Source organism: Delphinus delphis, chromosome 11 (assembly GCF_949987515.2).
Source record: "Delphinus delphis chromosome 11, mDelDel1.2, whole genome shotgun sequence".
Taxonomy (NCBI): Eukaryota; Metazoa; Chordata; class Mammalia; order Artiodactyla; family Delphinidae; genus Delphinus; species Delphinus delphis.
In genome coordinates, this window is record NC_082693.1 from 39,830,820 (window position 1) to 39,855,999 (window position 25,180).

At 55.9% G+C, this 25,180-nt stretch overlaps 1 protein-coding gene across 3 annotated transcripts; it reads left to right on the forward strand.

The window, feature by feature from the left end:
* Window positions 1-309: 309 nt before the first annotated feature.
* On the forward strand, window positions 310-24,746 carry ASIC1 (acid sensing ion channel subunit 1). 3 transcript variants are annotated; one of them, XM_060026211.1, is made up of 12 exons: window positions 310-446; window positions 1,283-1,660; window positions 2,241-2,436; window positions 18,933-19,083; window positions 19,719-19,846; window positions 20,142-20,292; window positions 20,670-20,726; window positions 21,193-21,346; window positions 21,749-21,840; window positions 22,038-22,117; window positions 22,206-22,310; window positions 22,467-24,746. In XM_060026211.1, exons 2-12 carry the CDS (start codon window positions 1,299-1,301, stop codon window positions 22,569-22,571), a joined length of 1,581 nt encoding a protein of 526 aa, XP_059882194.1. In that variant the 5' UTR covers window positions 310-446; window positions 1,283-1,298; the 3' UTR covers window positions 22,572-24,746. The 3 variants fall into 3 exon arrangements, with proteins under 3 accessions (XP_059882194.1, XP_059882195.1, XP_059882193.1); XM_060026212.1 differs by lacking the exons at window positions 310-446; window positions 1,283-1,660; window positions 2,241-2,436 and adding exons at window positions 2,168-2,186; window positions 4,075-4,080; window positions 15,954-16,444; XM_060026210.1 differs by lacking the exons at window positions 310-446; window positions 1,283-1,660; window positions 2,241-2,436 and adding an exon at window positions 15,788-16,444.
* Window positions 24,747-25,180: the final 434 nt, after the last annotated feature.

Sequence of the window (25,180 nt, forward strand, 5' to 3'; positions counted from 1 at the left end):
AGGGGGCGAGACAGCGGGGGGAGCCCTCGATCCCGTTCCCCGGTCCGGCGGCCCCGCGCGCACACCGGCCCAGAGACAGCCTCGCAGACACTCGTAGGCGCGCACGCGCACCCTCTCCCCTCCCCCTCTGCCTCCCCTCCCGCCGCCTCCCGGCCGGACGATGGATCCCTGCAGATCCCGGGGCTGAGAGCACCGCACACCGCGCACCACGCCAAGCCCGGGCGGACCAAGCCGAGGCGAGCGAGGGAGCGCGCGCGGCAGGCGTACGGAGCCGAGCCGAGCCGGGCCGGGCGGGCCGCTCCCTGCAGGGCTCTGCGCGGCGTGCCGCGGCGGCCGCCGGCTCCCGCTCCGGGCCATGAGCCCCTCCGAGGCTAGCCGCTGAGCCCGCGTCCGGCCCCGCGCCCCAGGACCCGCCGCCGGTTGCCGGGTTCCCGAATCCCCCTCAGGTGGGTCTCCGATTCCCCCTCCTTTGGCTGCGGGACTCCCCAGCGCCCCGAAGCCGGGACTTTCCTCCCCTCTAGCTTTCCCCAGCTTCTGGGGCGGCTCAGTGGCTGGGGAGGGGGGCGGGGGCCGAGCAGGGGATCTGGCTGCGTCGAGAAGCTAGAACGGGGTGGGGGAGCGTCCGGGGCGGGGACAGCTCGCTGTCAGAGGGAACCGCGCCCCCATCTCTGTGCAGCCACCTCGGGTTGCCCTCTGCCCCCCCCCACCCCCACCCCAAACATGCACACATACAGCCTGCACCGTTCAGAGAACCGGAGACACCCGCAGGTGAGGACTCGGGTGGGCCCCTCCCCACCTCCCTGGGCCCCTCCCCACCTGCCTGGGGGGTTTCTGGCCCAGGTCTAGCTCATGGGGGCGAAAGCCCAGTCCTGGGGACACCCTTGACCGGGAACTCTTGACCCCGGGTTCAGCCCATTTGGGGGAGTTTTCCTGTCCAGGATGGGTGGACATTCCTGTCCCAGAGGGACCCCACATCTGGAGGAAACTCCTGTGCCTGCCTGGGGGAGCACTGGGACTTCCCTCTCACCCTCGGGTGACTGCATCTGGGGTCTCCCCTGGCCTGGGAGTCTTCCCTGCGAGAGCATTCTCTTGGCCTAGGCTGACTCCCAAACCCCTGCATTCGGAGGAACCCTCTTCTGAGAGTGTGTCCCCCAGCCAGCCACCTCTGGGCTTGCACACCAGAGACAGTGACCTCTGGAGATGGGGATGGGCACATCTGGAGGGATGCTGTGTGTACTCTCATCCCAGGACCATGACAGACTCCCCCATCCCCTTCCCCCAGGATCCCCTCGGCCAGGATGGAACTGAAGGCTGAGGAGGAGGAGGTGGGTGGCGTCCAGCCGGTGAGCATCCAGGCCTTCGCCAGCAGCTCCACGTTGCACGGCCTGGCCCACATCTTCTCCTACGAGCGGCTGTCTCTGAAGCGGGCGCTCTGGGCCCTCTGCTTCCTGGGCTCACTGGCTGTGCTGCTGTGTGTGTGCACCGAGCGTGTGCAGTACTACTTCCACTACCACCACGTCACCAAGCTCGACGAGGTGGCTGCCTCCCAGCTCACCTTCCCTGCTGTCACACTGTGCAACCTCAATGAGTTCCGCTTTAGCCAAGTCTCCAAGAATGACCTGTACCACGCCGGGGAGCTGCTGGCTCTGCTCAACAACAGGTGGGAGGTTCCTACCCATCCCAGCTGCCAGACCCTCTGTCAGGGTGCTTCCTCTCTAAGCCACCATACAGCCCATACCACCCTGCCCTCCAGCCCCCCAAACCTGCCACTCACAGCAAAGAGATCGGGGTACTGCCAAGCACTCAATTAAGGGCACCCAATCTCTGACCCCAGCTGTGAGACATGGCCACACTCCCTGGAGTGATCTCTGCCCACCCTCCCGCCACTATGTCTCGATATTCTCCTCCCTTGGGGGATCCGGGCATACCATCTTTAAAGGGTAGAAACTATGGTATAAAAGCCATAGTTCCTGCCCTGATCTCTCTGCCCACCCATGCTTACCCACGTGCTCAGATGCCCAGCCCCTGGGCAGCCACTGCCATCCTCTGCCTTCTCAGACCCCACGGGGCAGATCCTCTAGACACCGCCCAGCTCTCCTTTCATGCCTCTGTCCAGGGCTGGATGCTGCCCTCCCCGCAAGGTTGGGCATGGGACACCGGAGGCCAAATGGAGGCAGGAACTGAAGGTCCTGCCGATCCATGCACTGCTCACACCCCCACCACACCCCACCCTGCTCCAGGTATGAGATACCAGACACACAGATGGCAGATGAAAAGCAGTTGGAGATACTGCAGGACAAGGCCAACTTCCGCAGCTTCAAGCCCAAGCCCTTCAACATGCGCGAGTTCTACGACCGCGCGGGGCATGACATTCGAGACATGCTGCTCTCCTGCCACTTCCGGGGGGAGGTCTGCAGCGCTGAGGACTTCAAGGTGGTGAGTGAGCCCCCTGGCTGGTGTGGGGTGTGAGTCAGCCAGCCCCCAGAGGAGGAGGAGACTAGGAGCGGGCGGACCTCTGGGGAGGAAGTTGTGTGTCCCTAGGGTTCGCTTCTGGCAGGGGGGTACTTTGTTCAGCTCAGGGACGCATTTGCTCTTTGTGAGGTCCTCGGCTTCAGCCTTGTGTCCACGATGGCAGGAAAGAGAGGCTATAGTGTGTGCGCGCGCACACGCACACACACACACACACACACACACACACACACACACAGCCTGGCAGGGCCCCTGACCCCATCAAGCTTACCTTCTGGGCCACAGGTGTCAGAGCTGGGGGTGGTGATGGGTAAGCTGCAGCCTTGTTACTCAAAATGAGGTCCAAGGACCATCATCTGGGACCTTGAAAGAAATGTAGGACTTTGCCTCCCCACTTCTCAAACCTACTGAATTAGAAACTGCAGTTTACAAAATCCTCAAGTAGTCTGAATTAAAGTCTGAGAAGCACCATGAAACATGGGAAGTAAGGGAAGTTTTCTCTTAAACGACTGGACAGGTAATTCTCTCTGTGCCACCCGTCCCCTACCCCAGCCATTTTACACACACACACACACACACACACACACACACACACACACACTGTCTGATTGGGTTCCCCCCTTGCCAACCCACAGAGTCAGGGTCTGAGGAAGAAGAGATGACTTGGGGTACACAGTCATGGCTGAACTGGAGACTGCGTCTTAAAATGGAGATGCCCCACAGATACTCATGCCCTCCACACACAGATGGGGCTGCCTCAAAGCCAGCACCCCAGGGAGGGTTAGGGGAACTGACTGGCATCTCATGTGCCAGGTGATCATGGGCAAGTCATACAGGTTCTTGGTGGGTTAGAAACAGGCAGGGACTGTGGAAAGGGGCCAGAGGACCTGCAGCCATGTATGCAAAAGTATACCAGATGTGAGGGTGATGCTTGGAACTCTTCCAAATGCTTTCTAGACTGTCCTTCAATCCCCTGGATGAATAGTCATATTATCTCTATTTAACAAGCTGAGACACAGAGGTAGAATGAGTTGCCCGAGCTCGCAGAGCTGGTTAGTGACAGACGCAGGATTAGAACTCATGTCTCATTCAGTCCCAACGCAGTGTGCCCTTTGTGTTAATACTGCTGACCCTGGAGTCATCATGTCCACTTCCAGTTCTGGCAATTGCTCTCGAAAACCCAGGCTCCCCTAGGACTCTTTTTCTGTCCATACCTGCCCCCAGTTCTCCACTCTCAGATCCTCCCCTTTTCTCCCACACTTGCTTGCTGCCTCCCTAGCATTATGGGAGCATGAACTGCATTTGTCTGTGTAGAAAGGCTGGAACCACAGTTATGCTTGTTTTTTCCTGCTGAAGTTACACACGACTTCCCAATCTCTTTAAGCCTTTATCTGAGACCAGTTTCATGGGTCAATACTGCTGGACAAAGTTTACATAGCCACGGTCCTTGCTAAGCGAAGCTCATAGGGAGCTTAGCATGATGCAAGAGCCATTTCCTTCCCACTTTTCCTTCCTCAAAACAGGAGAAGGCTGGATTCCCCAGGGCCCAAGACCAAAGTGCTCCCAGGCTCACCAACTATATTCCCAAGGGTAGTAGAACTGTAGTTGACGGTGGAGGTGAAAGCCAGAGCCCTCCTCCTCTGCAGCATACCCCACACGCAAGCAGAAGGAACCATCAAGAAAGATAGAGAAAATCCATTAGATTGAATGGTTTGTAGTGTTTGGATGAGGAAGGGAATTGCTTGGCTCGACCTGGGAAGGTGCTAAGGAACAAGGTGGAGTTCATAGAAAGTATACAGTTGAGGCTCCATCTGTCCCTCACATCCAGAAAGATTCCAAATGGTGATGCTAAGATATGTTTGGTTCATGGAAATGGAGACCCTGAAATGTGATTGGTCCATGTTGTCTGAGGGGACAACCCTACACAGTCAGACGGAGATATGATTGGTTCACAAAGTTCTGGAGCAGTGTGAGTTCTTTCTCTTGCTGGGGGAGAAATACATGGCTAGGATCCCACAGGCCCAACACTGGCGCTTCTTGGTTCTGGGTTGTCAGGGACCAGGTTTTTGCTGTCTCTGAGCCCATGTCAAAGGCCTGACCCTGAATGTAGCTGGACCCAAACCTCTCAGACCTTCCTTCTGCCCTCTCAGGTTGACCTCAACAGCCCCTTTCTACTCTGCCCATAAGAGATGTCCCTACACAGATGGGAGTCTCATTGTGAGTCCATGTCTGACATCTCCCTGGTGGAGAAGAAGAGCGCTGGCACTCTCCTCCAGCTCCCTGGTCCTAAGGGGCACAGATACCCCTTCCCTGACGCTTCACCTTCTCCCTCCTCTCCCTGGTCCCATAGTTAACATCTGCCTCTCCATCCTTGCTGGTCTCTGCTAGGACACGAGGCGTGTGTCTAGCCCCTGGACGGATGAGGCACTGACAGAAAACATCTCTCTCTCAGGTCAGAGCTTAGGGGAGACCATCTTGGCATCTTCTGCTGCCTTGAGAGCAGAGGTTCCTAACTGGGGGTCCGAGTCCAGCTCAGTGTGTTTGCAGAATAGAGTGTGCACAGGCACACGTGGACTCTTTTGTGGGTTCCAAGTGCGACCATCATCCAACAATAGGAATCTTGCTCCTGGAGGACAGTGCAGGGGGCATAGGAAGGGCATCCTCTGGTCCCTTAGACACCTCAGCTCCCATGGTGGGGGTCAGCAGCAACACACATTCCCCGCAGATGTGCTTCTGAATCCAGCTGAACCTCAGGGGATGAACATGGTCCAAGAGGTGTTTGGCCAGGTCCATCCCCCAGCTGTGCTGGGTCAGCTTGGGAGAGTGGGGGGAACCTGGGCTGAATCTGGGAGAAACTGGCTTGAAAACCCTTTGGGACTGAAGAGGCAGAGGGCAATGGGAAGGGTGTCCCCCCAGCAGCCCAGTTGGGTGGGCCTCAGTAGCTCTCTCCTGAGCTACCAAAAGAGCTACCAAAGGCCCACCCACAGGCCCCCTCTTCCCTCCTCTTTCCCTTCTCGGTGGGGTGCTTGGTTGCCAGGGCAACAGGGTCTGAGGATCCACTCTCCCACCCCGCTTTGAGGCCAGCCAGGCCAAGGCAGGATAGGGGTTCCATGGAGGGGGCCCAGGGGTGCAGCTGTCTGCCAAAGCCTGGGTAGGGGTGGGGTGTCAGGGGGGTGAGCACAGTCGCAGCTGGTGCCAGCCTCCAGCTGCACCTTATCTGTCCCTGGCAGTGGGAGCTCCGATGTGGCTTGAATTCTGAACAGCACCAAGGGGAGGGGGCTGGCAGATGGTGGCCTAGTCTGCCCTGTGCCACCCCCTCTTCCAGCTGAGTCCCAGAGCCTTTGCCTGGGGGAGAGAAGTGGGAATTCATTTCTGAACCCTGGAAGGGATGGAAGGGGAGGGCAGAGAATGGAAATCCTGGGGGTGGGTATGCAGTGGGGATAGGATTCTCTCAGGAGAGGGTGGAATTGGGGGACAAGGGATAGGAGGACAAAAGTCCAGGGGACCCTGGAGTGGGGGCAATCTCCCAGAGGAGAGGTGGGCAAAGAAATCCCCCCAATGTTCTGGAGGTGGACAGGAATCTTCTGGAGCACCTGGAGGAGGTGAGATGCTGATAGCAAAGAAGGGTGATCCTGAGACCCAGAAGTTGGAGGGAGAGGTTATCTTAAACAAGAAGAGCCAGGGATGGCAGGTCCCAGGGAGAGCCAGGACTAGCAGTGGGAGCTTCCTTATCACACCACCCCACAGCAGCTCAGACCTGGGGAGGGCCCGACCTCACTACCTGCGTCTGTTCCCTCCAGCTAGGCAGGGAGTGGAGGGGCTGCTGAAGGGAAGGGCTGCCCACACTGCTACACACAGAGAAGAAAGGAGGGTTTGGGGCTACCCCACCCAGAAGCCCGGCGGTCTTTGTATGGGGTTGTCGTGGGGTGTGGACGGGGGAGCATGCAGGGGGTGCAGAGGGATAGGAGAGGCTGGAGTGGAGAGGTTAGCGTGGGAAGAGGGGCACCCTGCCCTAGCCGCTCTTGGATACCTCCTCCAGCCTTACCCTTCCCTTCTCTCCCTCCCTCCCTCCCTCCCTCAGAAGTGCCTGAGGTTGGAAGGAGACTGGAGTAGAGCCAGTTGCAAGAATCCAGGGGAATTGGGGTCTCTCTCTCTCACACACACACACACACACACACACACACACACACACACACACACACCCCTCCCTCAGGTGACTCAGTTTCCTCTCTCACCTCCTCCCTCTCCTCCCCCATCCCTTGCCGTTTCTGACTCTGCCCCTGTCCTAGACTGCTGTCAGCTAAGAAGCTACTCTCAGTTATTTGACCTCCGGCTGTTGGCTAAAGTAATAGGGAATTGATGTAAGTAAGCGGCTCTGGGGGCGGAGCCGGAAGTGGAGGGGTGGGAAGAGTAGTGCTTCGAAGCCTCGGGCTTTCTCCGGTCCCAGCCTGCGGAGAGCTCCGTGGTAGGGCCGCCACTGCACGTGGTGTGCTTGCAGGAAGCAGAGGGCGCGCCTGCACAGAGGTCAGAACGTTTCTGCTGTGGGTGGAGCCGGATTGGGAGCATGCTTCAACTTTGTGGAAGGCAGTTTCAATTCCTGGGGGATGGTGAGGGAGACTGAATAGTAGGCACGAGGGGCTGGGGGTGGGAGTGCCGAGCTCCACTTGATTCCTTCTTCCCGTCACCGACAGAGGCCCGTGGAAGTGCCAAGCCTCGTGCTGGGCACCAGGGGGCGGTGGTGAACAGGCGGAGCCTGTCCCTGCCCTCAGGAGCCTCAAGCCACGTGCAGTACTCCCGGGAGGCTCAGAGTGCAGAGGGTGGTACTAAGGGAAGCCGAAGGGCTTCGGAGCAGAGAATCACGTGCCAGGGATGAGAGGACCCTCCACATCTAGGTGGGGTCCTTCCAGTCTCCCCAGCCCAGCTCAGCTATTCAGAAACGCCAGTTCTGGGAATTCCCTGGCGGTCCAGTGGTTAGGACCCCACGCTCTCACTGCCGAGGACCCGGGTTCAATCCCTGGTTGGGGAACTAAGATCCCACAAGCCGTGCGGCGCAGCCTAAAAGAAAGAAAGAGAGAAACTTCAGTTTTACAGAATGTGTGGTGTCTCCCCCAGCCCAGCCTCTCCCAGCTGATGACCAGCCTAGTTCTCTCCAGCAAGGGTCATGGTCTTTGGTCAGGTTCCCGAGGCACAAGCCTTCCCTTACTGTATGTCTGTACCCAGTATGTCTGTACCCTCTGGCTGAGAACCTTCTGGTCAGAACTCTGGCGTGGGGATTCTGGGAGGCAAAGCAGGGAAGGAGACAGCTCGAAGGAGAATGGAGCCTGGTTTGGGTGGAGGATGCGTCTGGGACTCCTGGGTTCTATTTTGGGCATAGTTTCCTCTGGCTCCATTTCTCAGTATCTAGGCTCAATTTCCTGTGAGCAAAGGGGGCTGTAAATAGATTTGTAAATTATTCTCTGCCGAGGGGCAGCCTGTCCTTCAGCCTCTGGGCCACTCTGGCTAAGCCCCACCGCTGGCCCATGTGTAGAATGGGTGTGCAGTACCGTTTCCTGGACACATGCATCAGACATCTTCCTCGTGGAAAATTTTAAAGCAAACATGAAACTGAGGTGTAGTCACCTTGAGGGAAAGTTCCCTTAAGAAGCTCTAAGGACAGAGACTCTCACTCCAGGCTCTCTAAGGCCACTCCCGAGGGAGAGGGAGGGCAAGTTGTGATTTTTCTGAGCTCCTATGAATTCTTGGAAAGAAAACCCTTTCCCACTCCTCTCATCTGCACCCCCTTGACGTGGCTGACAGTCCTGGAGGCCTGGGAGGTTGGGCTGTGTAGCTGAGTAGTGAGTGTCTCTGATCGGTGTGTCGGCTCTTCGTGTCTGGCTGGGAACATCCCTCGGGGAGAGACTGCTGCAGTGGCCTTGACCATGGAGAGCAGCCAGCTCAGGCTTCCTCACCACACACTGCACGTGTGCCCCAGGTGTGCAAGCACACATGTGCACCTCCCTGTGCATGTCTGAGAGTGGGAGAATGCAGACGTGGACCAGGGTGTGACGTGGACACAGGGATGGATGTGCACAGGGGCACACACAGCTCTCTTCATGTGTCTGCAGGAGAGAGCTCGTGTGCCCACGAACCTCTGGCCCCACGCAGAGCACATACCCGCCAAATTAATCTTCTCTTTCTGTCACGCTTTGCAGTTTACAAATTCCCTTTACTTCAGCTCCTGTGATCCTCATAATTCTGGGAGGCAGGAAGATGTTAATATCTTCATTTGAAAGATGAGGAAACTGAGGCTCAGAGGTGTTACATGACTTGCCTGAGGCCACACAGCGAGTAAATGACAGAGTGGGTGCCTTGACCTCAGATCTTCTAAGCCCGGGTTCTTCGTGTGTGTGACCATAGGAGCAGGGATGTGTGGTGGAGGAGGGTGCCCGGCTCCCCAGCTGCCCATGCTCTGTAAAGAGGTGGTGTGATGAGGCAAGAAGGGAAAAAAAAAGGATGCGAAAGAGAAGAACCCCAGCCTCAGTTTGAGCACACCATCTTGTAACTTCTCTGCCTCTTCATTGCACCATTTAGCCAAGTCCCAACCTTAGATGGACCCACCACTGGCTTCCTCAGCCACTCTCTACCAGAGGAAGTCACATGGTTGGAATCACATTGTGTTCATGATCAACATGCCAGTGCTGCCCTGGCAACCCCACTGTGTTTTCCCGTCAACTCGCTCTCCCCAGTGATTACTGTAAATTTTTCTACGCCTCTCAAACCACCACCCTTCCTAGCCCCCTTCTCACCCTCAGCAGATGACCTCACCTCCCACTTCACAGAGAAGATAGAAGTCTCAGACAAGATCTCCCCGCTCCTCTGGGTATCTGCCCCCAGAGGGGAACGTCCATCTTCTCTAGGCTGAAATCTCAACCTGTTCTTACCATCTGATCTCGTTCTATCTTTATGGAAATTTTATCTTAAAGATTCTGCCTCTCCCTCCTCTGTAGTCGGTGTCTCCCCCTCCAGTGGAACCTTCCGATTGACACTGAAACATGCTTAAGATTCTCCCATCTTAAAATGTATAGCTATAGAGATGTCCCTGGTGGCGCAGCAGTTAAGAACCCACCTGCCCTGCCGGCCTGGACTGACTGCGCGGAGGCACTTGGCCATGTGGAAATGCCTGATTTTGTTCCCTGCACACAGAGGAGACACAGCTACTGAAATCTTACTGGGTAAATTCCCAGGTACTGTGAAGTTCATAGATAAGAATCAGCCCAAGTCAGCTTTAAGGGATTTACCGTGACATTGAGAAGAAAAGACCGGGCTTCTAAAAAAAAAAAAAAAAAAGAACCCACCTGCCAATGCAGGGGACACGGGTTCGAGCCCTGCTTCAGGAAGATCCCACATGCCACAGAGCAACTAAGCCCGCGCGCCACAACTACTGAGCCTGTGCTCTAGAGCCCGCGAGCCACAAATACTGAAGCCCACGCACCTAGAGCCCGTGCTCCGCAACAAGAGAAGCCACTGCAATGAGCAGCCCGCGCACCACAGTGAAGAGTAGCCCCCGCTCGCCGCAACTAGAGAAAGCCCGCGCGCAGCAACCAAGACCCAACACAGCCAAAGATAAATAAATAAATTTTTAAAAAATGTATAGCTATAATGACAGTTAATATTTATTGAGCACTTACTATGTACCAGGCTTTAGGTTAAGATAAAACCCAATAAACAAACGTCTCTCAACTCCACAGCCCCCTCCAGCTCCCACAGTATCTGTTTCTTTTCCCAGACAAAATTCTTAAAATTGATGTATAGATTCCGCTGTCTCCATTTTTTTCTCATCTCCATCTCACTCTCTAATCCACTCGGGCGGCCTTCCTCCCCCGGCCTCAGCACTCCACCAAAATGGTTCTCGCTAAGGCCGCTAGTGACCTCCATATTTCCAAAACCCACAACCATTTTTTATCCTTGATGTCTCAAAATCATTCAAAATGTTTGACCACCACCTCTGTTCTGCACTATTCTCTTTCCTAACGACGGTACTCTCCCGATTTTCCTCCTTTGTCTAGCCACTCCTGCCTCTGTGCCAGTTCATGCTCTTCCCCTTGGCCGTTAAATGTTCGCACTGCTCAAGTCTCAATCCCAAGCTTTCCTCTTCTCTTAAATTGTGCGGCTGTGATTTAATGGGACAGCTTGATGCATGTTTCATTAGCATATTTTTCCATTGGTGTATCTTACACTGTAATGTTTTACATATTACATCGGTATGTATTTACACTGGTATAAAATTGTAAAACATTTCTAGTGTCCTGGAAAGTTCCTTCAGGCCCTTTTCTAGTCAACAGTACCCCACAGGAATTAACCACGTTCAGGCTTCTGTCAGTAGAGATAAGTTTCACCGGTTCTTGAACTTCCTAGACGATATGTATCCTCCGTGCAGTGTATACATGTCCGTGTCTGTCTTTTTTTGCCCATGACTATGTCTGTGAGATTCAGTCTCGTTTTGTATAGCGGTAGTTAGTGCTTTTTCAATGCTGTGTAGTATTGCCTTATGTAAATAGAGCACAATTTGTTTATCCATTCTACTCTGGCTAGACGTTTGGGTTGTGACTAGTTTGGGGCTATTACAAATAAATCTGTGAACATCCCTGTTCATGTCTTTGGGTTGCCATGTGCACTCATGTCTCTTGGGTATATATAACTAGGAGCTGTGGTTAAGTCATAGGTTAGGATTCTGTTTAGCTTGGCTGGATACTGCCATATCAGGCCATTTGTCTTTCTATCTCTTCTAAAAAAACTTTATATTCTATTCCTGAGCAGTCTCATCTTCACTCGTGATTTCAATTACCATCTACACACCGACGACTGCCAAGTGTCTGTCTCAGCCCGGCTCTCTCCTCTTAGCATCAGTTCAGTGGCGAATTTCCCACTTAACATCTCCACTTGGATCTCCCCAAGGCTCTAAGAAACCAGCATGTGCCAAACCAAATTCATCTTAGCTCCCAAACTAGTCCTGTACTTGTGTTCCTGATCTAGTGAGCCATTCACCCACTTATGCAAACTAGAAACCATCCCTGACACTCCATCTCCCTCGCCTCCCTTACCAGGTCTGCCAGTGTTGACTCCCAGACATCTCTACTCCATCCCCCTGTTCCAGGCCACCCCAGTGCTCCATGTCTCACCTAGACCGCTGCAGTGGCTTCCTAACAGGACTTCTAGAATCCCTCGGGCTCCTCCAGAGTGATCTCTTCAAAACACTGCTCTGATCACTTGAAATCCTTCCATGGGGAATGGGACCAGAATCCTTACCCAGCCTTCAAGGCCCTAAGGGCCTGCTCTCCGTCTATATCCTCTTCTTCTCAGCTCTCTCCTCTCAGAGCCTTTGCACTGACTCTGTTCTCTGGAATACCGCCCACCCCCCAACACATACACACACAGACCTTTACCTAATCACTCCTCCTTATTCTTTAGATTGCAATTCAAACATCACTTTCTCAGAGAAACCTTCCTCAGTTTCCAGTCTGGTTCAGATCCCCCTGTCATTCACCTCCATGGAACCATATTATTTTTTTCATAGCACTTATCATAGTTTGCAATTAAATATTTATTTTTGTGATTTTAAAAAACTCTCCATTAGATAATAAGCTCCACAAGGACCCAGTCCCTTATCTGTTCTCCACGTGTCCTCAGCACATGGACACTCAGGAAATATTTGATGGGTAAGTGAAAGAATGGAGAAGAAGGAAGGGATTGATTTAGAGAGGGATGACCTACTTCCAGTCTCAAGCCTACTACTTGCTCTCCGCGAGACTTGAACAGGTCATTGTGCCTCAGTTTCCTCATTTGTCAAATGGGGTGAAATTACTCAAACCTGCTTATTTTGCTGGGTTGTATACGAATCCCCTGAGGCATCAGTTGAAAAGCAGGAGACATTCCAGAGATGTGAGGGGTGACCGGAGTTCAGAAAGAGACGTGGAGAAAGTCAGAAAGCACTGGGTGGCCACACACAGCTTAAGAGACGTACTGGGTAGGGAGTGATGTGGGGAGGGGTCGCATCTTTGGATACAGGGTTGTTCTGCGAGCGTGTCTGCTTGGGTACTTCTCCTCTGTGTACGCTCCGGGGTCTGTGTGTGCTGCTTGATCCTTTCCTCACCTCCCCATTACTGTGCAAAATGTGGATTTGTCTACTAGATCGAGATGAGGAGGAGAGAATGTTAGAGGATGGAGGAGGGAGGAAGTGCAGTTGGGGTGTGTGTGTGTCTTCGTTGCCCACAAGAGGGCTGTGTGTCTGTGTGTAGTGCTGTGTAGGTGTGCAGTGTAGGTCTTTGTGCCCGTGTGGGGAAGAAGTGTCCAGCCACACCAGATTTGCTGTCCTCTGAAGCTGCTCCGTGTGTGCACACCCTACTCTCTGCTGAAGCACCCGGAGCTTCCCAGCCTTAGTTTCTTCCCTCTGGAAGTCCAATCTACTTCCTCTTCCAGAAAGGCTGCAGGAGGGGAACGATGCCCTCTAGTGGGTGTGGGGACGCATGCTGCAGCTTTCCCAGCCCAAGCCTCAACCTAGGCTGGCCCACCTCCAACCCAAGTCTGGAACCCACCTCTGAAACGCATCCTGGGGATGCGCAAAGCCCTCCAAGAGCTGAGGTCCCATAGGCAAGAAGAAAATGCACACGGGACAGGAAACAGAAGAAGAACCCACGGATTCACACAGGAGAAGCCTGAGGACAACAGCTGAAGGTGGGAGGTCTCTCCTCATCTCTGCAGTGATTTATCTCTGGTTCCTGTTTCTCCACGTGGCCCCTGGGTCCTGCTCTTTCTTTCTTTCTTTTTAAATGTATTTATTTTTGCTGCGCGCGGGCTTTCTCTAGTTGCGGTGAGCAGGGGCTACTCTTTGTTGAGGTGCACGGGCTTCACATTGCAGTGGCTTCTCTTGTTGCGGAGCACGGGCTCTAGGTGCACAGGCTTCAGTAGTTGTGGCTCACAGGCTTAATTGCTCCGTGGCATGTGGGATCTTCCCTGACCAGGGCTCGAACCTGTGTCCCCTGCATTGGCAGGCAGATTCTTAACCACTGCGCCACCAGGGAAGCCCCGGGTCCTGCTCTTTCATTCTCACAGTCCCTGTCCTTAAGGAGCTACTGATCACTACTCATGCTTGGAGGGAGTTGAGCAGAACTGGACCCTGCAGTCTGTTCCCTGAGTGGGCACTAATTATGCCCTGTGGAGTCAGGGAAGGCTTCTCGGAGGAGGTAACCTGTGAGTAGGGTCTTGAGAAATGAGTAGAAATTCTCCAGGTGGAGTCCAGGGAAGGCATGGAACTGTGGATGAGCCTCGTGTGTCTGGAATGGGAGAAGGACATGGTGACTGGATGCTGGACCCTGGACTAGGTGGGCTGGAGGGGTGAGGCTGGAGGGTGACTTGCCAAGGCTGTGTAGGTCCCGGGTGGCGGGGGTTGAATTTTACCAAGAGGCACTGGGGAGTGAGAGAAGGTCTTTATGCGGAAGGGTGGTCGGAATTACATAGCATGGACTAAAGGTGGGGAGAAACTGCAGGGAGGCAGGGAGTTAGGGAGACCAGCTGGGAGGCGGTTGTTTAGGTAAAAGAGTGGGAGACCAGTCTGAGGGCAATGGCATAAGGAGGGAGAGGGACCAAATCTCAAAGGCTGCTCTTCTTCCAGGGCCTCTGTGTCCCTGGCAGCAAAGCTGAGGCCAGAGGTCCCACATCAGCCAGTTCTGCTAGAACCTGGCACCCTGCCTGCCATCCCCAACACACTCCAGGCTCTCTGTATGCAAACGGAGGAGGGAAGAGATGTGGGAGCAGGGAGGGGGGAGGGAAAGGGGGGCAGGAGCCTGGGGCTGTGGGATGGTTAAGGAATGGAAAGGCCCAAGTAGACTTGTCTGACCCCCACTGGTCCTCCTCTGGCTCTGTGGAGGAAGGGTTAATAGTTTCCCCTCCCTCCCTCCCCTCCTCTCCTCCCCTCAGGTCACCTTCTAGGCCCTGGAGACTTGGCTGCTGGCTCAAGTTCCTCAACCAGTGGCCCTGAGTAATCAGAGTACACAGAGGGGCCAGGGGCCTGGGGGCAGGGACTGATCAACTGGGAGCGAGAGGGGCCTCAGAGACTGAGGGGCTGGGGGGTATCTGCGAGGCTGAGGGTTTGGGGGTACCTCAGGTTATTCCCAACACTCTCCACCTGACCCAGGACCCTGTACCGGTTCTGAGCTCAGTTTCTTCCACCCACCAGAAGAGAATTCCTCCGCCTGCTCTCCTGGACTGTTAGGGGATGGGCAAGATGGGAGGGGGAGCGGTGATCTACCAGGAAGCTTTTCAGCTGCAAGAGACAGGGTGCCTCCCCCCAGTGCCAGGAACTGGCCATAAGTGAGTCTGTGGTCAGTGAGAGGCCTCTGCTAATGGAACCTGGGCTGCCCCCCAAGCCACAGAAGGGAGTGCAGCTCAGCGTGGTGGTGGTGGGGGGTGCTGACTGAAGTAGAGTGGGGGGTGGGGGTCAGGGGAGGATCGATGGTCTCAGGGACGGCTGGAGGGAAACCGGAGGTCAAGGGAGAGAGTAGGGGTTCGGGGCAGCCAGGGGTTCAGGAGGTAACTGAAACTAAGTTGTGTCAGCCCAGTGATCAGAAGGGAACTGAGGACCAGAGGAATATTTCGAGGGGAACTGCAGTGTAAGGGTGTATGGGGAGAAGTGGGGGGGCTCCATAAAATAATTGGGGAGATTCCAAGTCAGGGGGAATTAGAGAAGAATTAGAGGCTAATTAGAGGTGCCTAGAGAGTGTGGGGCTCAGATAACTCAGAAGAATGACTGGACCAGGTGGGAATGAGGGCAGAGGACTCAGAATTGGGGTGGGAAGGCGAGGGGCAGGTGGACTGGAGGGTGAGAGGGAGCCTGAGGGTGTGTGTCTTGGGGGATGGGCAGAGACCCTTGCTGGCCCACGTCGTGGCAGTGAGAGCAGAGGACTCTGCTAGGTCCCATCTCCCCTGGAGCCCTCGGGCTTTTCAGGCGTTTCCACTCTGTCCTCGACCCTGTCTGTCCTGCTGGAGTTGGTGACGGGGAAAGGGGCTCCGGCCCGCTCCTCTCCATCTCCATCGGCCTCCCTTTCCCACAGCCATCAATTATTCATCGGCTCAGACAGCCGCCTCCCTGACAGGGCAGGCTGGTCCTCCTCTCCTCTCTAAGCCCCTCCCCACCTCAGCCACACTGCCACAGAGGCCCTGGCAAGGGAGGACGACCATCCAGGCAGCACAGACCTGGCAAGAGGACTGCCGGACCCTGCCTAGGATCACGCCTCCTCCCCCGTTCTCCTGCCCACCTCCCGGTGCCAGGAAGCCCCTGGAGAAGATGCCCATCCAGATCTTCTGCTCTGTGTCCTTCTCCTCTGGAGAGGAGGCCCCAGGGCCCTTGGGAGATGTTTGGGGCCCCCACCAGCGGCAACAGCGGGACAACTCAGAATCAGAAGAGGAGGGAGAAGAGAAGGAAAAGGAGGCAGAGAGGAAGGGGGCCAGAGAGGGGGACTTACCGATGGACTTGGTGGCCTTTGCCAACAGCTGCACCCTTCATGGAGCCAGCCACATCTTTGTGGAAGGGGGTCCAGGGCCACGGCAGGCCCTGTGGGCAGCGGCCTTTATCCTGGCACTGGGTGCCTTCTTGTGCCAGGTCGGGGATCGAGTTGCCTATTACCTCAGCTACCCACATGTGACTCTGCTAGATGAAGTGGCCACGACGGAGCTGGCCTTCCCGGCGGTCACCCTCTGCAACACCAATGCCGTGCGGCTGTCCCAGCTCAGCTACCCCGACTTGCTCTACCTGGCCCCCATGCTGGGGCTGGATGAAAGCGATGACCCCGGGGTGCCCCTCGCCCCACCGGGGCCCGAGGCCTTCTCTGGGGAGCCCTTTAACCTGCACCGCTTCTACAATCGCTCCTGCCACCGGCTGGAGGACATGCTGCTCTATTGCTCCTACTGCGGGGGGCCCTGTGGCCCTCACAACTTCTCAGTGGTGAGTGGGTGCCCAACAGTGTCTGCCATGGCTCACCCTGAGCGTCACCTCCTGGGGCTGGTAACCATCCTGCCTCCCCCCCACCTCACCTGGACCACCCACCCTCTATGAGAGAGGCCTGGCCAGAGCTTGCCTGGGAGCCCCAGGGTCTGCAGCTGGGCTCTATTTCCAGGGCTGTGCCAGTACTGCCCTCCCTGTTAGACTCTCGAAACACATAGTTGGTAATTAGTTGCTGCCCTGAGGCCCCTGGTGTCTCCCTGAATATCCTCCAGCATGTCCAGCCCTTTCCCAGACCTCTCTGCGATCCAGCAGGGTCAGCACCTTAATCTTTCGCTGAGGTCAACCTTTGATCTGGTGGTGGGTGCCTATGCTTGGCCTTAACAATGTTGACTATCACCCCTGGACTGGAGCTGGGGCAGGTGCCCCCTGGTCTCTGGAGGTGCAAGAGAAGGGTGTGGAAGGGAGGCAGAGGGCTGGGGATATCCCCCCTCCACCCCAGCATGCCTGTTAGCAGCGTCCTCATGTGGTCTTCCTGTGCTCCTCCTAGTGTGTGTGTGTGTGTGTGTGTGTGTGTGTGTGTGTGTGTGTGTGTGTGTGTGTGTGTGGTGAGGGAGAATAACAGGCCTCCTCTAAATCCTCCCCACTCCCCCTCCAGCTCTAAGTGGCCAGGGACCCTCTTCCCAGGGGAAGCCCTCACTAGGAGAGTCTAGGGCCTTCCCTGCTGAGGGACCAAGCAGCACCCCATCCTTTCCCCAGTTCAGCTTCCAGTTCCGTCTGGCCCAACAGGTCCCCTTCTGTCCCCTACAAGTGCCAGATGCCAGGCCTTCCCTTCCCATACACCCATCTCTCAGTCCCCCACCTTTTCCCTAGTGCAGGGGCAGGTGGGTGTCATCATATCAGTGCATCTTGGACTGACTACAGACAGACAGGAACATGGAGGTTTTGGCCACAGGGCCTCGGACAGGCCAGGAGGTAGAGGAACATGGACCAAGGAAGGGGTCAACCTGGCTTTCTCGGGATCTAAGGCTAGAGCAGGCACTTCTCAGGCAGCACCACCAGGTGGCAGCACAGCCCACCGACCAGCAGCACAGCCCTCCGAGCCAGCTCAAGGTTGCAGCTCCCGGCTGGCCTCAGCCACCAGGAGTCCCTCACATCCCCAGGAGGCGGGTAGGCAGGGATGCGTGTCCAGCCTGGACCCTGCGGCTGAAAGCCACAAAGCCTGGTAGTGGAGCTGGGGGATTAGGAGTTCTCTCTCTACCTCCTCTCTGGACTTCACCCACAAAATGGGGGATAGCACTGGTTTTCTTTTCCAGAGGGGGAAGGAGGAGGTTGTTCTAGGAAGGGGGAAGGGGGCAAAGACTCTATTGACTAGTAACCCCTACTGCCTCCCTGTTCAGTCTAGCCTGACACTCTGTCTCTCTCTTTCTTTGGGCTGTGTCTGTATTCACCTCATGACTTGCTTGGTGGACTCTGTCACCATCTCTCAGTAGTTGAAGCACACTCACCCCATTTGTGGGAACCTGGAGGCATTCTGGGAAGCTGTGGGGAAAGGGCCATAAAGAATAGCTTCACTTTTCTCTCCATGGCTGTGTACTCAGGGCTGCAATAAGGGCTGCTCTGTGGCATGGAGTCGGGGGCCTGTCCCCAGAGCTGAGATCCCTTCTGCCGCCCTCATAGTTCTGCGCCAGCATTGACGAACATGCCAGGTCCTGGATGTTCAGGTTCTGGTGATAAGGGAACAGTGATGGACATAAGGGACTAATGGCAGAGGAAACTATAAAGCATAGCTTGGTCTTGGGGAGAGCAGAATTCCAGATGCCCGGGGTGAAATCCAGGAGAAGAGAAGTCTCAGAAGGCCCTGGGCCTGAGGAGAGGGTCCCAAGGAGGGACCAGGCAGTGAGGGGCTCCAGATGATGGAGGTGTGTATGTTAGGGTCCCAGCGGGAAAAAGGTTAACACTTGGATAGTTTAGTCGAAAAGACTAACAGAGGGACTGTTTATAGAGTTGTGGGCAGAGTTAAGGAAACCAATGAGGGGGACTGAGGCACCTAGAAATAGTGGGAAATTGTCATATTCAAGCTAAAGGAACAACAAGAGGCAACAGTGCTATGCAGGGAGCCCTCTTGGCAGAATTTGTGGTCACAGAGGGTCTAAGCCACCTTGAGAACACTTGCAGATAAATACCCTGGTCTCTCCCTCCTTCTGTCCTCTGAGCCTTTACTGATACCTCCCATGGGTCAAACCCAACCCGAAGCCCATCCAGGTGGCAAAGGAGCACAGGCAGTGCACCCCACAGGGATCAGCCTTCCAGGGCACACAGCAGGGAAAAGGACAGAATGGGTGAGAAGGAGAACAAATGGAGAGTGGGCTGCTCAGGAGGGCTCATTCCTGAAGGGTTGAAACTCCACCAGGTGGAGGGTCTGGAGACAGTCCCTGGTGGGCAGAGGGTACTGGCAGGACTCTCAGGCTCTCTGCTCTGCTCCCACCAGGTCTTCACACGGTACGGAAAGTGCTACACGTTCAACTCTGGCCGAGATGGGCGTCCCAGGCTGAAGACCATGAAGGGTGGGACGGGCAATGGGCTGGAGATCATGCTGGACATTCAGCAGGACGAGTACCTGCCCGTGTGGGGGGAGACCGGTATGTTGCCTCTCTCAGGGGGGCCCCCCTCCCTGTGGCTCCGGGCCTCAGCCTCCGTTGGGGGGCTCCTGGGCTCTACTGTGGGCCTGAGGCAGGGCGTGGGCTCTCCTTGCGTCCTCCCAGCATCTCGCCATCTCCACCTCCACTCTACCTGCCTGCCACACTCACATTACCCTGGCTCCCACTTCCTGGCTCAGTTACTCTCCAAGGTAACCAGCCATCCCTTTCCATTCGTGGCCACCACTCACTCTATAAATAACTCCGTCTCTTCTTGGGCTGCCTGCCGTCTGTCTGGTCTCAGGGGCCTTGGGACAGAGAGACGTGGGGGAGAAGGGAGAAAAGGAGGGGGAGAGATGGAGAGCCTCTGAGACAGTGAGAAATAATTTGAAACACCGAGATGCGTAACTGAAGCCAGGTAAGAAAAGAAGTATGTAGGATTCAGGGGTCATCAGGGTAGCACGGGGCTGGTGAACCCAGAAGGAGGCTGGGGATGGGCCAGGGGCCCTTGGACTAACTACCCTCCCCCAGTCTCAGTGTATGTTGTGGTTATTTCAGGAGAGGTAGGGTGCCCCCAGCTCTGAAGGAGGTTGGGGAGTAAGAAGCCCTCCCAACACACAGCGCTCTCATTTCCCTAGATGAGACGTCCTTCGAAGCGGGCATCAAAGTGCAGATCCACAGTCAGGATGAACCTCCCTTCATCGACCAGCTGGGCTTTGGTGTAGCCCCAGGGTTCCAGACCTTCGTGGCCTGTCAAGAGCAGCGGGTGAGAGGGCCACAGGAGGCCAGTCCCAGGGTGGGTGGTTGGAGGCTCATGATGGAGGTGGAGTGGTGGGCAACCAATAATGGGAGGGATGGGGGAGCTAGGGCCTGGGTAGCCATCTGACTAGTCAGAGCATGAATGATCGAACGGATGGGATGCTCCGTAAACTCAGAGACCCTCAGAGGCTGCACAGGAAAAGGGGGCAGGACTCCTGAGTTCTGCATCGTGTCAGACAAGTCCATCAAGGTGACTCGGGGAGAAGTCCCCACACCCCCCAGCTCCCCGGCTCTCCCAGCAGCTCATCTACCTGCCCCCGCCCTGGGGCACCTGCAAAGCTGTTACCATGGACTTGGATTTCTTCGACTCCTACAGCATTACCGCCTGCCGCATCGACTGTGAGACCCGCTACCTGGTGGAGAACTGTAACTGCCGCATGGTGCACATGCCAGGTCAGGCCCCAAAGTTCCCAACACGGTCCTGCGCCCCTCAGCCTGCACTGCCCCTCACCAGCACCCCGTGCATGTTAACCTCCTGGCAACATGCAGGCAAGACCAGCTGGCTTCTCTCCACCCCAGTTCCAGCCCCAGTCCATACCCATAGGGCTCTTGCCTCTCTGACCTCAATTCCTGCCCGGACCCATGGGGATGGGTCAGAAGGGTCCAGGGGGTATGGACTTTGGGGTAGGTCACTTCCAGGACAGACTGGGGGCTGACTATTCCTACCCTCCCACCCTCTCCCAGCTTCCAGCTTTTAGGCCTTTGGTACCACCAGCATCACAAGCCCGCTTTAATCTCCATCCTGTACCACTGTCTCTTCTCCTCTCTAGGGGACGCCCCATACTGCACTCCAGAGCAGTACAAGGAGTGTGCAGATCCTGCCCTGGGTGAGCGCCCCTGTCCCAGGGAAGTCTGCGGGAGGGAAGGAGGAGCTGCCAGCCATATGCATAGGGGTCTCAGAGCAAGCTCCCAGAAGCTTCAAATCACTCCTGGATCAGGCTTCACCTGAACTCTCCTGTGTCTGACTTTAGCAAGGCCGGGAATAGCATCTCTAGAGGCCCCTGTGGAAAATGAACAGGGGTCATCTGGGAGGGGTGGCCTTCATCTGCTCCCATAAGCACCTCAGCTGGTTGACCCTGGAGGGCCCCGAGAGGATGAGATATAGGATTAAGGAATATCCATGGAGAGGCCGGGTGAGGACCAGCACAGCTGGGCACAGGGCCGAAGTGAAGGACGAGTCAGAAAAAGAGGAGGGGGCTCAGGCCTCTTTTGGGCAGGGCCAGGACGTGCGTGTCGGGAAGGTGCTGGCAGAAGGGCATCACTCAACTGGCACCTCTCACCTGGCTGGCACAGACTTCCTGGTGGAGAAGGACCAGGAGTACTGTGTGTGTGAAATGCCCTGCAACTTGACTCGCTATGGCAAGGAGCTGTCCATGGTCAAGATCCCCAGCAAAGCGTCAGCCAAGTACCTGGCCAAGAAGTTCAACAAGTCTGAGCAGTACATAGGGTAAGGGCTCTGACTGTGAAGGGTAACGGGCGGGCTCTGATGGGGGTTGGCAGACAGGAGGAAACTGAGATAACATGGGGGAGGCAACCAAAGAGTCTGAGGTGGGCATGGAGGGAAGATCAAGCCAGAACAAGCAGGAGAAGCACCCCTTCCTCTTTCCTCCTCTCTTCATCCTCATTGCTTGTAATTGGGATCACCTCGCAATTGCTGGTGCGTGGAGCATCTTTTCAATTACACCATCGCGTTTAATCCTCACTCTAAAAGGCAGGTATCCACATCAGCATCTTGTTTTATAGATATTGGAGACTGAGATTCAGAGAGGATAACTTGCGAAGGTCACCCAGCTAGTGAGGGACGGAGATGCGACTTGATCCGAGGTCTCCTCTCCCAACCCCTTTGCAGGGAGAACATCCTGGTGCTGGACATTTTCTTTGAAGTCCTCAACTATGAGACCATTGAGCAGAAGAAGGCCTATGAGATCGCAGGACTCCTGGGTGAGCTGCTGATGGCATCTGTCCCCTTCCCATGCCATGGGCATGGTGTGACACCTTACCACCCGAAGCAGGCTGCTCACCTCCGTCCCACAAGGCCTCCTCCCCTGCCAGCCCCAGGGGCCTTCCCCTGCCCCAGTGAGCTCTGCCGCTCCCACTGTGTCCTGACCCCACTGACCTCCCTGTGGGCCCCCCTGCAGGTGACATTGGAGGCCAGATGGGTCTGTTCATCGGGGCCAGCATCCTCACTGTGCTGGAGCTCTTCGACTACGCCTACGAGGTAAGTGGGGGCGGGGCGCCTGCACGGGGCCACGGGAGGGGCGGGGTTCAAGCCCGCCCACCTGCCCACCTCCCCTCCTCCCTCCCAGGTGATAAAACACAAGCTGTGCAGACGAGGGAAGTGCCAGAAGGAGGCAAAACGGAGCAGCGCGGACAAGGGCGTGGCCCTCAGCCTGGATGACGTCAAAAGACACGTGAGGGAGCGAGAGAGGGGCGCCCTCCCGCCCCATCCCTTCCCCGACCACCCCAGGACCACCCCCTTGCCACCTTTTCTCCTTTGCCTCCCCCATGCCCCAGCGGCACCTGTGGCCCTTACGATAACCAGTGCCTGTCCTGTGCCGTTCCCCCAGAACCCGTGTGAGAGCCTCCGGGGCCATCCTGCCGGGATGACGTATGCTGCCAACATCCTACCTCACCATCCGGCCCGAGGCACTTTTGAGGACTTTACCTGCTGAGCTCCGCAGGCCGCTGTACCAAAGGCCTAGATGGGGAGGGCTAGGAGAGCAAGGGGGCCCCCAGCTGCCCCGCCCTGGGGACTCACTCCCCCCTCCAAGGCAGCCCCCCACTCCTGGGCGGTCCTTTCCTCTTGTCTGTGGTGAGGAAGGAGTCTTGACCGTAGAGTCCTCTCCCTGCCTCTAACCCATTGTTTTTTTTGTTGTTGTTTTTTTAACAAAACTAATCTAAAACAGAAACTAAAAAGAGAGAACGGGGCGAGTGACCTCAGGCTGCCCCTCTCTGCTCCATGCTGCCTCCCACAGCTCCCAGCCTGAATTCTGTCTGTCTGGCTGTCTGTCATCTGAGTGTCCACCTACATTTTGCTGCCACCAGTCACCAAAGCCCCCTCCCAGTGGGGGGTGAAGGGGATCCTCGGGGTCTGGAATTTGGCCCCACACCAGAGAATGTACCTTGAAGGGGAGGGCTAGTAGGGGGGGCTTCCCCAGCCTTAAGAGACCCTCTCAGCCCAGTGACCGCCCCCAACCCCAAGTCTCCAGGCAGGATCCCGAGTTGTGTCTGTTCCCTCCCCACCACCCCACACAGTGTGAAGTCTCTAGGGAGGTAGGGGTGGGGAATCCCCTGAAGAAGTGGCACTGGGGACAAGCTGTGGCCCTGGTGCTGTAGGCCACATCCTGATACCTACAAGTTCACCCCCACCCAGAGCTGCTGGAGAGATATCCCAAGAGGCGGCCCTCCTCTGCCATCCCATAAAAGATTCAGCTGGTTGGCTTCCAGCTCAGGGAGAGGGGCACTGGTGCCTAACCTCACTGGTCCCTCTCCCAGGGGCCCCTGCAGAGGGCCACATCCATAAATTTTCTTATGGAACTCTCCCAAGTCCTCTCCCGAAACGTCATTTGCTTCTCTCAACAACTTCATCTGCATTTTCTATTTCTATATGATACAGACTCTATATTGCTATATCTCTGTATATACTTTCCCCTGACTCTGTCTCTACTTCATCCCCTCTTGTCTCTAAGAACCACCCTCCGACCCCAAGTTCCCCTTCTGTGTTTCCACCCCCTCCCTGGTCTCTGAATGCCTTCGCCTGTATAAAGAGTTGGATTCTCCCCTGGTGTCTGTACTGTGTACACACATCCCTCTAAGAAGCACAAGGAGACGACACGCGCATTGTAACCTTCACACTGTCTCGGTGGCGACATAAAGGAAGCTGTGAATTACAAGCTCTGCCTCTTTCTGGCCTCACCTTCTCTCCCCAACCTGGGTACCCTTTGCCCTCCCTGCAGCCTTAACATTCCCACCCCTGCTTCACCCACCCCAATGTCCTTTGCCTAGCTGACTGTGGCCTCCCCATGGAAGGGGGTTGCTACAGAGAGAGCCCCTACCCATGGGATTGAGATCTGCAGAGACAGAGGGAGCTGTGGGTTGATGACTTCTGCAGCTGAAGCAGCGGGGTGCTGACAGGCAGAGGCTGAGGTCTTCAGTCAGTGGCCTTTGCCTCCTTCTGGATGCCCAGGCCTCTTTGCTCACCTAATACCCAAGCCCACCACTTATATTTTCTGGTAAGGTACAGTTTGGTAGTGGGAAGAAAGAGACAGGCCTAGAGGGGAAGTTGAAAGCTCTGCCGTTCTGGCCCTCCCTTCCTACCTTAAAGAGAAACCAGCGAGGTAGAGTACCTGCCATGCCCCCTCCACCAGGCATTCCTCCCAGGCCAGAGCCCTGCCCCTTCACAGGCCTTCTCTGCCCAGCTGTCTCAGTCTCCAACCCCAGAACAAGACCTGTGGCAGGTCACCTGTGCATTGGCCTGCAGTTGGAGAGTGAGGATATAGGATCCTTGGGAATTCTTGGCTCCTAGGAGTTCCTTAGAGATCAGACTTCTCCAGAGGGAAGCAGGAGCAAGGCCAAAGGGTGTGTTCCGGATGGAGAACAGCAGGCAGGGCTATGGGTGACGCATGCCTCTGGTCTAATAAACTGGGTTTTAACTATCTCCTCTTCAGTGTCATTCTTCTCTTTTTTTTTTTTTTTTTTTTTTTAGCGGTACGCGGGCCTCTCACTGTTGTGGCCTCTCCCGTTGCGGAGCACAGGCTCCGGACGCGCAGGCTCAGCGGCCACGGCTCACGGGCCCAGCTGCTCCGCGGCATGTGGGATTTTCCCGGACCGGGGCACGAACCCGTGTCTCCTGCATCAGCAGGCGGACTCTCAACCACTGCGCCACCAGGGAAGCCCTCATCCTTCTCTTATTTGAATAGTATTTAGGCCTTCCAACTAAGTGCTTAGAGCCGAGCTTGGCTTGGGGCCAAACAATCAGGGCCGGAGTAAGGAGGCGGGAGCAGGGATGCTCTGGTCTTCCTGGGATAGGACAGGCTGACCATCACACCAGGAATGGTTTGAACCACTGCGCAGGGGAAGAGGAAGAGGTCAAAGGCAACAAAGATCCCAAAGAGAAGTCCTAGCACAAAGGATTCTTTGGAGAGGGGTCAGAGTCAAACTTCAAAATAAATTTAAAATCTAGAAGCAGGTTAGGTTAAAGGTTACGGGGAAAGTTGGGTTTAAGTTCGAACGTGAGGTAGTTATTGAGGCACTTTATCTATGGAATGAGCCCCGGACTATC

Bases quoted from the DNA above. Each gene is read 5' to 3' on its own strand.
- ASIC1 (XM_060026210.1), top strand. From the start codon at position 15,788: ATGCCCATCCAGATCTTCTGCTCTGTGTCCTTCTCCTCTGGAGAGGAG. The intron at 21,347-21,748 runs GTAAGGGCTCTG...ACCCCTTTGCAG, and splicing joins AAGTCTGAGCAGTACATAGG to GGAGAACATCCTGGTGCTGG. The intron at 22,118-22,205 runs GTAAGTGGGGGC...CCTCCCTCCCAG, and splicing joins TCTTCGACTACGCCTACGAG to GTGATAAAACACAAGCTGTG.